General features: G+C 41.7%; 1 protein-coding gene across 1 annotated transcript in view; it reads right to left on the bottom strand.

Moving 5' to 3' along the window:
- The window catches only part of MICALCL (MICAL C-terminal like), an 89,545-nt gene that overhangs the window by 21,156 nt on the left and 54,131 nt on the right, over nucleotides 1-14,258 (bottom strand). The window contains exons 8-9 of the mRNA XM_037841830.1: nucleotides 10,720-10,812; nucleotides 8,317-8,410 (exon numbers count right to left, since the gene is read on the bottom strand). Coding sequence (XP_037697758.1) covers nucleotides 8,317-8,410; nucleotides 10,720-10,812 — 187 coding nt within the window. The remainder of the gene's footprint in view (nucleotides 1-8,316; nucleotides 8,411-10,719; nucleotides 10,813-14,258) is intronic.

Here is a 14,258-nt window from a genome sequence, read left to right on the forward strand (position 1 = left end):
TAAATTGAACCCTGTATCAGTATATAATGACCTTCTTTGTCCCTTGTAACAGTTTTTTCCTTAAAGTCTATTTTATCTGGTATTAGTTTATCTACCTCAGCTCTTCTTTGGTTACTATTTGCATGGTATATATTTTTCCATCCTTTCACTTTCAACCTACTTTGTCTTTGAATTTAAGGTGAGTCTCTTGTAAACAGCAAGGAGTTGGGTCATGATTTTTTATCCATTATGCAAATATTTGCCTTTTGCCTGGAGAATTTAATCCATTGACATTTAAAGTAACTATTAATAATCCAGGACTTTATTCTGCCATTTTGCTCATCTGGTCTTTCTAAGTTTTATGCCTTTTTTGTCCATCAATTCTTCCATTAATGCCTACTTTAATATTTATTTGATTTTTTGCATTGTACTGTTTTTGAGTCCCTTCTCATTTCTTTCTGTATATATTTTTCATATATTTTCTTTGTGGTTACCATGGGGCTTAAATTTAACATCCTAAATCTACAACAATCATTTTGATTTGATACCAACTTAACTTCCATAGAATACACATACATTGTTCCTATACCCCTCTGTTCTCCCACCTTTGTGTTGTACTTGTTACAAATTATATCTTTATATATTGTATGTCCAAAATGATAGATTTATCATTACTTCTTACGAATTTGCATTTTAGAACCTGTAAGAAGTAAAAAGTATAGTTACAGACCAAAAAATACAATACAATAGTACTGGCATTTATAATTACCCATATGGTTACCTTTGCTAAAAGTCTTTATTTCTTTATGCCACTTTGATCCACTTTCAGTCTGAAGACCTACCTTTGGCATTGCTTATAGGGCAGGTCCAGTGGTAATGAACTCCTTCAGCTTTTTTCTTTCTGGGGATGTCTGACTCTCACCCTCATATCTGAAAGACAATCTCAATGGATATATTCTTTGTTGGCAATTACTTTCTTTCATCACTGTGAATATTTTATCCAACTGCCTCTTTGCCTCTATGGTTTCTGATGAGAAATTGGAACTTAATCTCCTTAGGACTCCCTGTACATAACGTGTTGCTTTTCTTTTGTAGCTTTCAGTACTCTCTTCTTGTCCTTGGCATGTGACAGTTTGACTACTATGTGTCTTGGACATGGTTTATCCTGTTTGGAGTTTGTTAGGCCTCTTGATTGTGCATATTTATGTCTTTCATAAATTTGGGACACCTTCTATGATTATTTCTTTGAATATTCCTTCTGCCCCTTTCCCTCATTCTTCTCCTTCTGGAACTCCCATAAGGCATGAATTGGAACACTTCATGGTACACAGATCTCTTAGATTCTGTTCACTTTTTCCATTATTTTTTTCTTTCTGCTCCTCAGCCTGAATCATTTCAATTGTCTTGTCTTTGATTTCATGGATTCTTTTTTTCTGCCAGTTCATTTCAGTTACTGTAGTCTTCAATTACATATTTCTGTTTGGTTCTTTTTTAAAATTTCTGTCTCTCTATTGAGATTCTTATATTGTTCATTCATCATTTTACTGATATCCTTTAGTTCTTTCTCTGTGTTTTCTTTTATCTCCTTGACCATACTGAAGATAATTTTTTTCCAAGTCTTTGTATGGTATATCCAAAGTCTAGTATTCTTCATTGTGGTTTCTGAATTTTTATCTTATTCTTCTTCTGTTTCTTTGTTTGTCTTGAAATATTTTTTGCATGCTGTGCATTTTAATACTTTCAAGTGTTAACTCTGAAATTTAGTCCCTGGGCTGTCTATTCCTTAAGTTTGTATCTAGCTAGTGATATTACAGAGATTTCCTTGAGTGCTTGGGGCTAACAAAAACAAACAACTAAAGCAAAAAATGTCATTCACAATTTGGCTCTGCATTGGCTGGTGCTCTCTTTCAGAGTTTAGCCCTTTTATCAAGAAGACGAGGCCAAGGTGAATGTGAAGTGCAGGGTTCTCTCCATTTTTTTCTAAGGCTATGTCTGGCTCTGGGCTTGTGCTTGCTTGTGGCCTTAGGAAATCCCCTGCTTACAGGACTTTGAATGTCCCCTCTACTCCTTATGAAATAGACTTTCTCCTCCTCCCAGGTGCTCTATTTTATGACTTAAAGCAGGTACTCCACTGTCCCAGTCTGCTTCAATTTAATTGTTTCTTACACTGCTGTAGCTGTCCTCCAGCTGATTCTGCCTAGAAGGCAAGATCTGGAAGGGTGAGCCAAAGATGAGTTCTCTAATTCACTCTTTCAGGTTGCCACCCAATAGTTTGGCACTGACATACAGGCACAGCAGAATACATATAGGGGTTGCTCTGCTCCTCTGGAAGACAGGCAGGGACCCACAATGGGAGTGCAAACTGGCGCCACACTGCACGGGGAGGGCATGGAGGAGGGGCCAGGAAGGGCACCCTGAGCTTCTCCTACCATTTTTAAAGCTGTGTTTTCTTGATTTGGCACTCTCTTGGTTACTGCAATCCTTTAACTGTTTTCTGGAGTTCTGAGGAAGACAGCTCTTCCACTTCTTGCTAGTTCAAAGATTCTGTGGGAGAATGGCACCCTGGAGTGTCTTTCGCTGCCAGCTTGGTCAACTGGAAGGACACTATTAATTTTTATAGCATCTCCTACTTGCTCATTTTTGGATGCCATCTCCTCTTTTTTTTTTATATGTTGCACATATAGACTTAGTATATGCTACATTTAATAATTAAAATATTTGAAGTTCTTGGCCATTTAAATTTGTTGTTCTGCTGACTATTATTCTTAATGAGAATCATCATGATAAGTGTTTTCAAACCTGAGGATTACAAAATTAATTTTAAAGGCCATAACAAGCCTTAACAATGAGATAAAACAGAAAATATTAGTTTTTCATCTATAGCAAAAATAAGTGTTATTTCATGCAACATTTTATTCAGTGATATCTTTATATGTACTAACTTGCTGTAAAAAATGTATTTCTTACTGTTGTCATGGTGAAAATTCTTTTTTGAGAAAAGGAATGCTCTAGGGCATATAATTTTGAGGCCTCAATGACTGTTAAATGGAGAGGACCAAAGACTTCTTCAGGAAGACAATCTTGGTTTCACCTGCACTGGGTCCATCTCTGCTATGAAGTCACTGACTTTCTATAGGGTAGCCACTCAGATTGGAAACAGAGGTAAATAAATATTAAATGGGCTTATTGATATGTGTTGGGTGAGACAGTCCGCCATGGACGCCAAGCATCCCTGCACGTTCTTGTTGAGTGTGCCAAACCGCAAGGCCTAACTGTCCTCTGCCCCTGAGTTATTCCTGTAACTAGCCAGGTAGACAATTCCGAGAAGCAGGCTAGGATACCACAGCATAACTGCTATACAGAAAAGAGGTACTGGAATCTTTACAGTTTACTTATAAAAGCTGCTAAGCTCTTTGCCTTTGGTTCCTCAGCTGTGGGACAACTCACTGGGTGCACAGCAGCCATCTGGGCATACAATGTCGCACCATAGGTCTTGGGGGTAGACAGTTGGTGGTACAGCCCTGAGGCTCCTGCTGCCTACTGCGCTGTGAGTGACCGACTACCTTGCTCTGATGCACTGAATTTTGTTGTTTGTTTTCAGTAGAGTTGTGGGAAACCAACCCAAGCTCATTGCTTGCTAGGTCTTGTTACTCCTTGCCATTCTCTATGAAGTTGGAGTTCCTTCCCAACAATATTACATTATAGCATTTGATAAAATATTATTATCCGTGGATCCAGTTTTATGGTCACTGTATTCAGACAAGTCATATTCCTCTAGGATCACAGACAGGTCTCAACCCTTCCCCTTCTCTGCTAATGGTGGAAAGCACAGTGACCAGCCACATCTAATAGGCAACAAGAGTATAACCTCTTGTTATACTCCCGGCCTTTCAGTACATTTAGAGAATGAATAATTATGGAATATCTCCTAAAGGATATCCATTTCCTAAGTCTTTCACCAAATTATGGCAGACTATCAAAAAGGCATGCCTCAGAATCACTGTCGTGCTCTCATTATTAAACCACTTTTACTGAATTGTTCTTTAGGCTAACAATTGAGATCCTTATATGAACCAGATACATGAATTCATTATAGAAACCAACTTAATTCTCTTTTAGGGAGTGGAGTAATACATGAATGTGAATGAGTCAAAACAAAACAAAAGAATACAATCTGAGAAATAATTCCACCACCTAGCTGAATTTTATAATGACAGAGATATAAAAGAAGAGAGAACACTGATCATGCAGCAGGCTCTTTTTAGGTGCTCTACTGACAATATGTCATTTAGTCTTTTCATACCATCCCTATGAGGTTGGTATGATTAGTATCATTTTATAGTCGAGAAAACTTTGGCAGAGCAGTAACTGTTGTACAGTGACAGCATCAGGATTCAAACTCAGAAGTATCTGACTCTAGTATCTGTGCTCTTTCCAGAACACCTCACTGTTACATTATCCAGGAAATTATTACTCCCTCTCTTCCTCCGTAACAGTCAAGCTAAAAAAGCCACAAAGTATAAGCCCAAGTACTTCCCTCTTCCTGGCTAGGTTTTCTTTGGAATTTCTCTTATCATAATGTGCGCTTCTGGTGCCACCTGCTGGCAGCCTCACACTCCCTGATTTTTCTTTGTAAACCCCTCAGTCTTCGTGAAGCAGCAGCCACCTGGCTCCAAAAAAGGCAAGAAACTCAATATGGACAACAAGCTGGAAATCTTCCCCAAAGTTGGTAGATCTGTAAGGGAGGACTAATTCCCACACACTTCCCCTGGGGACAAATCCTTCCTCCTTCCGAGCTGCTCCCAGTTTTCATCAGATTTCACCTCTCTACATATACAGGAAGAAAGCACAGTCATTTGATCAAGGCCAGATTCTGTTAGCCGCACAATCTAAATTTAAATTGGTGGTCTCTTGCCAAAGTGGGGCAGCCCATGGCCCCAGCATGTAACACCGATGACAACCAACAACCACTGGGTAACAGTCCGGTGACCAAGAAGAGTCTAAGTAGCTGCAAAGTTAGTTTTGGCCTCCTTGCAGGAGGTGAGGCCCAGGGCAAGTCAGGCTGCCTCTTCTGGTCCTTTACTGTGGGCAGCAAGGACCACTAGGCATTTCCATTCCCTTTGTCAGAAGCATCCATCCATGTTACACACACACACACACACACACACACACACTCACACACACACACCCTGCAGAACATAATGATTTGTGATCGGTGGTAGATGGTTGGATTTTTGTTTTTCTTTGTTTCCCTTTCCTTAACAAAGTGGGGAAAAGCCCTTTCTGGGGGTGGGAGAGCTTATTTCTGACTGTTGGTAAAAAAGAAAGCAGGAATTGTTTCATGACAATTAGGAGCTCATCAAAGCCTCATTTCGCTCATCAGCCATCGTTGCCTTCCATCCTGCACCCCTGCATGTTCCTCTAATTCAATGCCCGCCTAATGAATAACTCCCAGGAACAAAAGACCCTTTCAGGCTGGCTCATATAATTATTAGAGGAGACTTGCATAACTGTTGCAGACTACTCATGTTTTCAGGCCTGTCTCTAAATTTGGTTATTCACAACCTTTATAGCTCAATATTATTGCCTAACTGTGATCATTTTCTAATTATCCTAATAATACCTATTAAATAATTCCCATTAAATCACTTGAACCGGAGCAGCACAGGCCAGCTCAAATACAACTTAACCTAATAAGCATTGGTCATTCATTAAGCAATAGGGCAATCTCTTAAAGGGGCTGAATGGCATATTAAACCACAAAGGAATATTATTATTGCACAAATGTTATTACGAGTTAGAGTGTATTAATTTTGATGCCTGGCTTGCAAATCTTCCATTTGGTTCCCTTTGGGGCCACTCTCCATGACTTGACTCTTTCACTCTCCAGCCCCTTGTTTATCTGCATCTGTCACCCACACAAGGACAATCAAGGAGAAAAAGGCCCATAAACTTAGCAGGGGAATTAAATTACCAAGGATATAAAGGGAATGAATAGAATCCATCTTCTGGTTGGATTGGCCCACCATTGAAAAAACCACAAGCTGGCTGTGTTTCTTTAGCTGATAACTCAAAATAGCCTTTCTTCACATTTGGAGGTGAGGGAGAAGATTTAAAAATTTGGTCTCCATAATTTAAATTTCAAGCAGTAAAGATTAGTGAGCTACTTCTTAAAAGTATGGTGTGTGTATGTGTGTATGCTTAACAGTGTTTTGTAAAATAATCTTAGGTAGCATTTACCGAGTGCCTACAATGTAAGGGACACTCTGGTTGACACTTTGCCCACCGATATCCCTAATTCTCAAAACAGCCTGGTAATGTGGGTATTATTATCTCTATTTTACAGAAAAGGAATCTGGGGCCAGAGAGGTTGGGTGATTTTCCCAGGACCACACAGCATAAATGCAGCCTAATGCAATTTGAACACAGGACTCCTTGAGGTCTACAACTCTACTTTTCCCACTTTGACACACACCATGTTATTAACAGCAAACTGAAACCTGCCCTAGCTGTGCTGATCAATCTGTCTCATTTCCAAGGTTCTCAAAGAAATCAGAGGATTCCAAAAGGTAGATTGGGAATATTACCAAATACCAAATAAGTCCCAGCAGCAGCTTGAGAGACAATTAGCGATTTTCACTGCAAGCAGCAAGGAACAATCATCATTTTTGTAATGAAGCCTATTTCTGATGAGTGGATTTGGGGTGCCATTTCGAAGAAATCTACAGTGTATTTTAGTTTAGAAAAAAAAAAAGAAGAAATATTTATGGGTCATCGACTGCATGCCAGGTACAGCAAGGGCTGTCACGGAAATTACTTAGCCAGTCCTCACCACAGATCTAACAGATACGATTATTACTCTCACTTTCCAAGTAAGGAAACTGAGGCGCAGAGGGATACAACCTGACTGACCCGTTTCCCTGACATCCAGAGACAAATTAACTATGGAGCTAATGAGGCTGAAACCTTAGGGCTTCGCTCGTGTGGCCCCATGCAAGGCTCTGCACGCAGCCCTCACAGTTTTGCAGGCATGACTTTTTATGAACTTCAGCCTGCACAGAGTCTGGATCTGCCCCTGCCAGTATCATCACTCTCAAATAAATGAACTTGTAAATGAATTTAAATCTTAACCTGGTTATCTAACAAGTCACATGTTGCTTACATCATTGCACATAAAGATGCGCGTTTTCAGTATTTGGTCTTCTACAATTTATTTCCAAAACACAGAAGGCTGAAGACATCACATCACAAAGCTAGAGAGTCAATGTGCCCAGCCACCTCTGAGGCCTACCACCCACCAGCCACACTGCTGCTGGAGGGTTTCCAAAAACAGGTCGACGTCACAAGTCACTCCTCAGCACAAAATCCTTCGCTGGCTCCTCTTCTCTAAGGCATGTCACGTTTTTTCACATTTGGCATTTATAGGAGCTGTTCCCATTGCCTGAGACCGTCTCCTCCCCATTCACTGGATGGCTCTTGGTCCTTCTCTGGGTCTCATCTTATGCGTTACCCCCACCCCGCCAGCCGAGCCTGACCCTCCGCCCACACCCAGCAACCTCTGGACCCTGCTCCCAATTGCACCCCAATGCTTGTTCCTAACACAGCACTTACTGCTCTGTAATGTGGTTTATTTACATGTCTGTATCCCTCATTGGACTATAAGCTTCTTGAAGGCAGAAACTGTGTTGTACTCATCACGTATACAGCAGTATCATATTGTCCAACACATAGTAGGTCTTCAAGAAATGAATTCTGTTTGAGTCTAAGAATCTGAATCTGTCACTGAAACAGTTACCATTATTGCTTTACCTTGTGCCAGTCAAGATACTAATTTAAGCATTATGTACACATATTTCTTCTTCTTTAATCCTCTTGTCAGCTCTATCAGCACTATTATCCTCTTTTTAAATGAGAATACTTATAACTTGACTAACCCACGGTCATACAGCTAGAAAAGGGAGAAACCAGGACTTTACCTCTATATCTGGGCTTTGAATCACTATCAACATTGCTTGCACACCCAATTACCTCTACTGAATTTATCTCAACCCCTGAATTGCAAAGAACCTTCACACTAGCAGAAGAGAGGCTGGGCAGATCAGAAACTCAGTGACGAGGCCCACAGGCCAACCAACATCCATGGAAATATCAAATTGGACCACCAGTTTGATTTTTAAAGTCTGAAGCAGTTGTGAATTTAGCACCACCTGTTCCTGATGACAGTGCCCCAGCCAGTGTCAAGGTCTCACTGTTTTGCCCAGATGGTTAGAGCAGCGACACTCTTATACCCCCGGTTCAGACCCAAGCCCACGTTCCAGATCCGCTCAGATACCTTACCTGCTTCTCCTCTCAGTGCTTTCTCCAGCTTCACGCCCTGGATCTCGTAAGCCCTCTGCCACTCCTCCACCTCCTCCAGCTGCCTCTGGATGGCCTGCAAAGCCAGCGTCACATGTCAGGGCCACGCCGGGGGCCGAGTCGGCCTCACCGAAAGGGAAAGGCCCTCTCCTCTGTGGTTTTGCCTCTTTGATTAACTGGGCAATCACCTCTGAATTTCCCCCAAAGCCAGATCTTGACACTTCCCTTCTTTAGTACAAAAATATAAAACAAGGAATCTGTGGGCATGTTCATTCTGTCCGCAAGTAGACATTAAAAGAGTCCCCTTGACAAGACCCATGACACAGAAGTGCTCTAGGGTGGAGGCTCTTAGGCTGGGTGAGTGCTCCTCATGGTTTTTATCCCTAATGGCTCCTAGATTCCTTGAAGGCCACAGCCCTTGATGATGGTCATGGCATAATGACAGAGCAGTAGCCACTACTCAGATGGGGCAAGGGCTCCAGGGGCAAACCCAGAGCATGTTCCCACCAGCCAATGGCTCCCAAGAAGATGGTCTGGGCAGGACATCTGGGGCCACCTCCTGGGGCTTGGTGTTCCTTTCTGGAATTGTCCTGCTCCCATGCACAGCTGCAGACTCTACCTATTCTTTCATTGCCCAACTGAGCTGGTGCCCAGGGCTCTTTTACTGTGGAAGGGTTCTGTGGCTTAGTTATTAGAAGCTAATAAGGGACAGCCTCACACCAGCATTACACTCACCAAAGGCATCTATTAAGGTTTGGGGCCATGACTGGTTTGCATTTATATGTTTATTTTCCATACTAACTGTTTCTCTCTTATGTATGTTAGGAAAGAAAATTGGGGGAAAAGGCTTTCCTATGTAAATTTTGCGCAGCTCCATCAATTTCTTTCTGCTTTCCAACACCATGCTGCCTAGAGGCATGTAAGTCTTTTGGCAGAAGAGATTTCACACCTGGCAGAACAGGTATATTAGAGGGACTACCAGCTGTTTGGGCAGGCAAAATGCATGCATGCTTCCTCCTTTACCTTTCTCCATCTCTGTCTCACCCCTCTCCTTAACTCCACATCTTTCTAAGTCTCCCTGGATTCAGGGGTATGAGAGCAGAAGCACCTCCAACCTGGGGAAGAGACCCACGTAGGAGCTGGGTGTGGGCAGCCCCGATTCTTCCTATCCTAGCTAAGGGCTTTTAAGCTCTAAACAGGAAATCTGAAATAGACAGGAATTCTGTCTAAAATTACTTCTAATTTCATGGCCTCTTCCTTTCTGTCTCTCTTATAAAGAAAATTGTATCTTTATAAATCTGTCTCTTGCTGTCATGGTGCAGAATTGCTAAAGAAGGGAAAATTTTAACTATTTTATTACTGATTACTGTGAAGTTACGGCTACATGATCATTCTTTAGAAAACAGGTATGAAAATCAAAGATTAACAGGTCGCTACCAGTGTTAGCAGATGGGAACTCAAGGCCATTGTTATTCTTCTCTTATCACCTCCTTTCATCTGGGCTGAAAAATATGGAGGGGAAATTGCTGAGTTTGCCAATTCATGTCATGAAGACTTGTTCTCAGAAGGAAAAGCTGAAATGTTTCAAGGAGATCTGTTTTAGGAAATTGAGAGTGGACAGAGGTGAGTTCATGGGAATTTCCCCTTCCACTAGGTGAAAGGGGCAGCTGCTGAGTCAGTTACTATGCAGGGGAAAGGAGGCTGGATTAACTGATGTCCTTCTTGTCAAGACTAATTTACAGGATTACCTGGCCAGATAAAGGGACTAACTGGAGAGAGTGATGTAAGAGTACACACTGGATTAATATGAGCAGTCATTCTAAGTCCTTAGGTCTCAAAACCCAACTGTTCTTCAAGACTAGGTCTGAGGTCCTCAGGGAGTTGGAAAACATCCTCAACTCTCCTCTTCATTTTGCCTGTCCATGACAGAGGTGGGCAGATCAACTTAGGCTGAACTTTTGGGAGTAAATAATCATATAGGAAATCTATATTAGAATCCTGGATACTTGTGATTTCAATTAATCATGAAGACAGTTCCGATACTTGTCAGATATGCAAAGGCACTGTCAGAAAGTTGGTGGAAGGTTTGTGTCCTCATGGAGGACAAAACCAAGGTCATTGCTCTGCAGCACTCAGTCTCAGGATGATTCCCAAGGCCACTGTGTTAGCTTTTCATTCCAGCCTCTCTTTGCAGGACACGTCTGCAGGTGCAGTGGCTCTCCAGGCCCAGAGCCCCACCACAGGGTGAGCGGAGGCCATCAGACAAGACAGACTGAACTTTTCCCAGCCTGCCTCCCCCAATAGTACACAAACTTCCAAAGTGCTTTCAGAGTTAGATTCCCAGGGTCCCAGACCCCAGGCCTGGTCTCAAGTTTGTTTTCTGACCTGAGCTTTGTGAAGTCTTTTCAATTCTTCTTGCTTAATCAGTTGCTTTGTTGCTTTTTCCAGCTTCCTTCTTCTTTTAAGTATCTTCCTCTCCTATGAAAACCAACAGAAGAGAAAAAAAAGAAAAAATGTGTCTGATAAAAATGGAGTTGAAATTTACAAAATACTTCCATGGCTTCCTGCTTTTTTCCAGCCAGTGATTCCTAGTCACTGCTTAGCTTCTAGAGCAGTGCTGTCCAATAGAACTTTCTGCAATGATGGAAATGTTCAGTTTTGTCCAAAATATGGAATATCTGTTCTGTTTAAAACACAGTAGCCACTAGCCACGTAGGCCTACTGGGCACTTGAAATGCAGCTAATGTGAATAAGAAACTGAACTTTAAATTTCATTTAATTTTAATTGATCTAAATAGCTGCACGTGGCTAGTAAGTATTGTATTGGGATGCTGGTATATGTGTGTTTGTGTGTGCAGGGGTGTATGTAGATGTGTACATTGGAGTGGCTTTATAGAGCATTGACTTGGTTCAGTTGAGGGAAGGAATAATACCTGAATTATATTCTACATGGGTGCTACCATGAGGCCCAGGGACAGTACACACACACACACACACACACACACACACACACACACACAGTACTCTACCTGGAAACTAGTTAACTTAAACAGTCCATAAGGTTTGGTCTACATTGCTTAATTAAACCTGGAAACAGAGGAATGAATCTAAATAATTCAAATGAAAGTGTTTCCTGGCTTGAGGTAGGCATATGAACGCTTCCCTTCCCTACTGCATTTTACCTGTATACATTCAGTGTTAATGTTTTGTGTGTACCTGGCTAGTTAAAAAAAAAAAAATCCAAAATTGATGCACATGAACTAGATATCTGGATCCTTATGTGTCACTTCCAGGCTTTGGGCACCAGAGAAAGGAGAAGTAGTGGTGTGTCCAGTTCAACATACTGGAAAGTTGAGGAGCCACGACTGATAGGAAAAGCAGCAGGGAGTCATGGTTTGAGCACCACGGCTTGGCTGAGCTGTGTGAGTTTTGGCATGTCATGCGACTCTCTGAACTTCAGTGTCCTCTTTGGAGCAATGAGGATAATTTAATGCCTACCTTGTAGGGATGAAATAAGGATTAAATGAGACAATGCAGGTCCAGCCCTTTGCAGAATTCTTGCAAAAGACTTGGAATAAATACTCAATAAATATTAGCATTGTTACTAATATTTTTAAAACAATTATTTTGTTTTAAAAATGTTACTAACATTTTCAAAACAAAATCTATTCTTTTCCCTCCATATATGTATGTGTGTTGTAGGTAGGGTTGTATATAATATACATGCTCACATCCCTTATATATAAAATGAACATTCAAATCAGCTAGCTTTACTATGAGTTTGCCTTCTCTGAGCACCCACAACAGCTCCCTACAAATTAGGATGAGGATCAGAGGATCAGAGCATGCTAGAGATTTCTTTTTAATATCAACAGAAGCAAATATGGAATTAAAATTTTGTTATAGCTAGTTTGGTGCCTGGGCATACAGTAACAGTGGCTATTGAATTCAGAGAATCAAATATTTATCTATTAAAGTCTACACATGGGGAATAGAGACCCAGCAGGCCTGACCCCAGATACTGCCAGAGGAATCTAGGTTCACAACAGAGGTCAGAGATTGTGCACAAGAGGCACCAGGCGTTTCCAGGGCCCTGTGGATCCCTGTCACTCTGTCACACATGCCATGGATATGGTAGAGAAAGCATCACGCTCCTTAGGAGAACACTCAGCTTTGAGGCTTTAGAGCCTCTGCAGATCATCAGTGAAGACATTAATCTCAATGGGAAACTTTTTTTCTAGAATTCTCCTTGAATCTAGAATCCTAAGGATTTCCCTCATCCTTGGAGGGAAATTTTGGCTGTCAGAAACCATGCTTATTCCATATCATATCATCTCTGTCTCTAGGGATGACTTCCAAATTGGCTGTCAACCTCCCTGAATGGAGGTTCTCAGTCTTTTGGGTAGGGGAACTCTGCCATTAGGCAACCGGGGCCTTTCTGAAAGGATCTAGGAAGGGGAAATCAGTGGTAGTTGTTGTCCAGAGATTGTCTAACTTCATATAGAGTTAGACAATCTATATGAAGAGTCAGTCATTTATTTAACAAATATCTATTGAACTTACAGTATACTAGCCTACATAATAAATCCCAGCATTTATCAAGCATAATATGTCACATACTGAACTAATTATTTCACATGTATAATCTCATATGTCCCTCAAATTACACTCATTTTATGGATAAGGAAGTCAAAACTCAGAGAGGTGAAATAACTTGCCCAAGATGACACAGCTAGTAAGTGGTCAAATCAGGATTTAAACCCAGGTAGACTCACTCCAGGATGCACATTTTCATCCAGTCTATACTGCCTTTCCTTATACCAAACGCAGTGCCGGCCACCAAAGACCCCTGCTCTACAATGGGAATTGGGAAGAAATACAGAAAAGGAATGTCAGCTTTCCCCCAGATGAAGACCATTTAAAACAATTTCAAGGGGAGTATGCCTTGACAGCATTATGCGGCCTTGGCAATTCCCAGCAGCAGAGCTGTCAAACCCCAGCTACTTTAGCAAGAGTCAGCAACAGAACCCACAGCAGGAAAGAATGTTGTTGACTGCCTTTTGCTAAAAGATAGGGACAAAGAAAAGAAAGATGATTTATTTAACAAACCCTCATACATTTTCCTTACTGATGTGTCAAGCACAGTTCTTATTTCCCCAATTATGATGACGATGACATGGGAAGGAAGAGGCAAAGGACTAAGGAAGAAAAAGATAAAATAAGGGAGAAATCTGCAGACCCAAGGACAACCTGCCACATCTCTCCAGGTCTCGGGCTCAGAGACTCAGGCATCAGTTTGGGAGGTGAGCACTGGTGGGAGGCCTAAGCAAAGGAAGAGGGAAAGAGGATGTATCTTGCCTCCAGTTTGCCGGTGAAAGGCTCATTTGGGCTGACGTGGGCTCTGTGCCAGGTAGCTGGGGACACCCCTGCATGGGGCAGAAGAGACAAAACAGAAGAGAAAGAACTCTCCTCATTCCTTCAGTGTGCGTCCTTGGGAAGTCATAAAAAAGCCATCCTTTTGCCAGCTTCCCTTCCTGCAAGAGCGGGTCACCTCAGAAGCTAGGTGCTGTGGGCTTTCCTCTCCACCTGGCATGCTGAAGTGATGACCGACTGTTCTGGGCCAGCAGGAGGACAAGGAGCTATTTGCAAGGCTGGCCCTGGATATCACAGTTTTGCTATTTCGAAGTGTTTGGGCCACTTTCATTTTCCATAAGTGTTCGAATGGCTAATGCTGGGGCCCCTGTCTCATCTGAGTACAGAATTAATTCAGGATCATCCACTAGGGAATGAGAAGGGCAGTAAGGAAGCCTCAGAAATAAACACAACACACAGAATTCATTTGTGTTGAGTCCTGAGCTAATTAGGGATGCCCACACTTGGAAATTAGAAATCCATACATATTCTTTCTTGAACACAGGCACCGC

The sequence above is a fragment of the Choloepus didactylus genome, chromosome 6 (assembly GCF_015220235.1).
Source record: "Choloepus didactylus isolate mChoDid1 chromosome 6, mChoDid1.pri, whole genome shotgun sequence".
Taxonomy (NCBI): domain Eukaryota; kingdom Metazoa; phylum Chordata; class Mammalia; order Pilosa; family Megalonychidae; genus Choloepus; species Choloepus didactylus.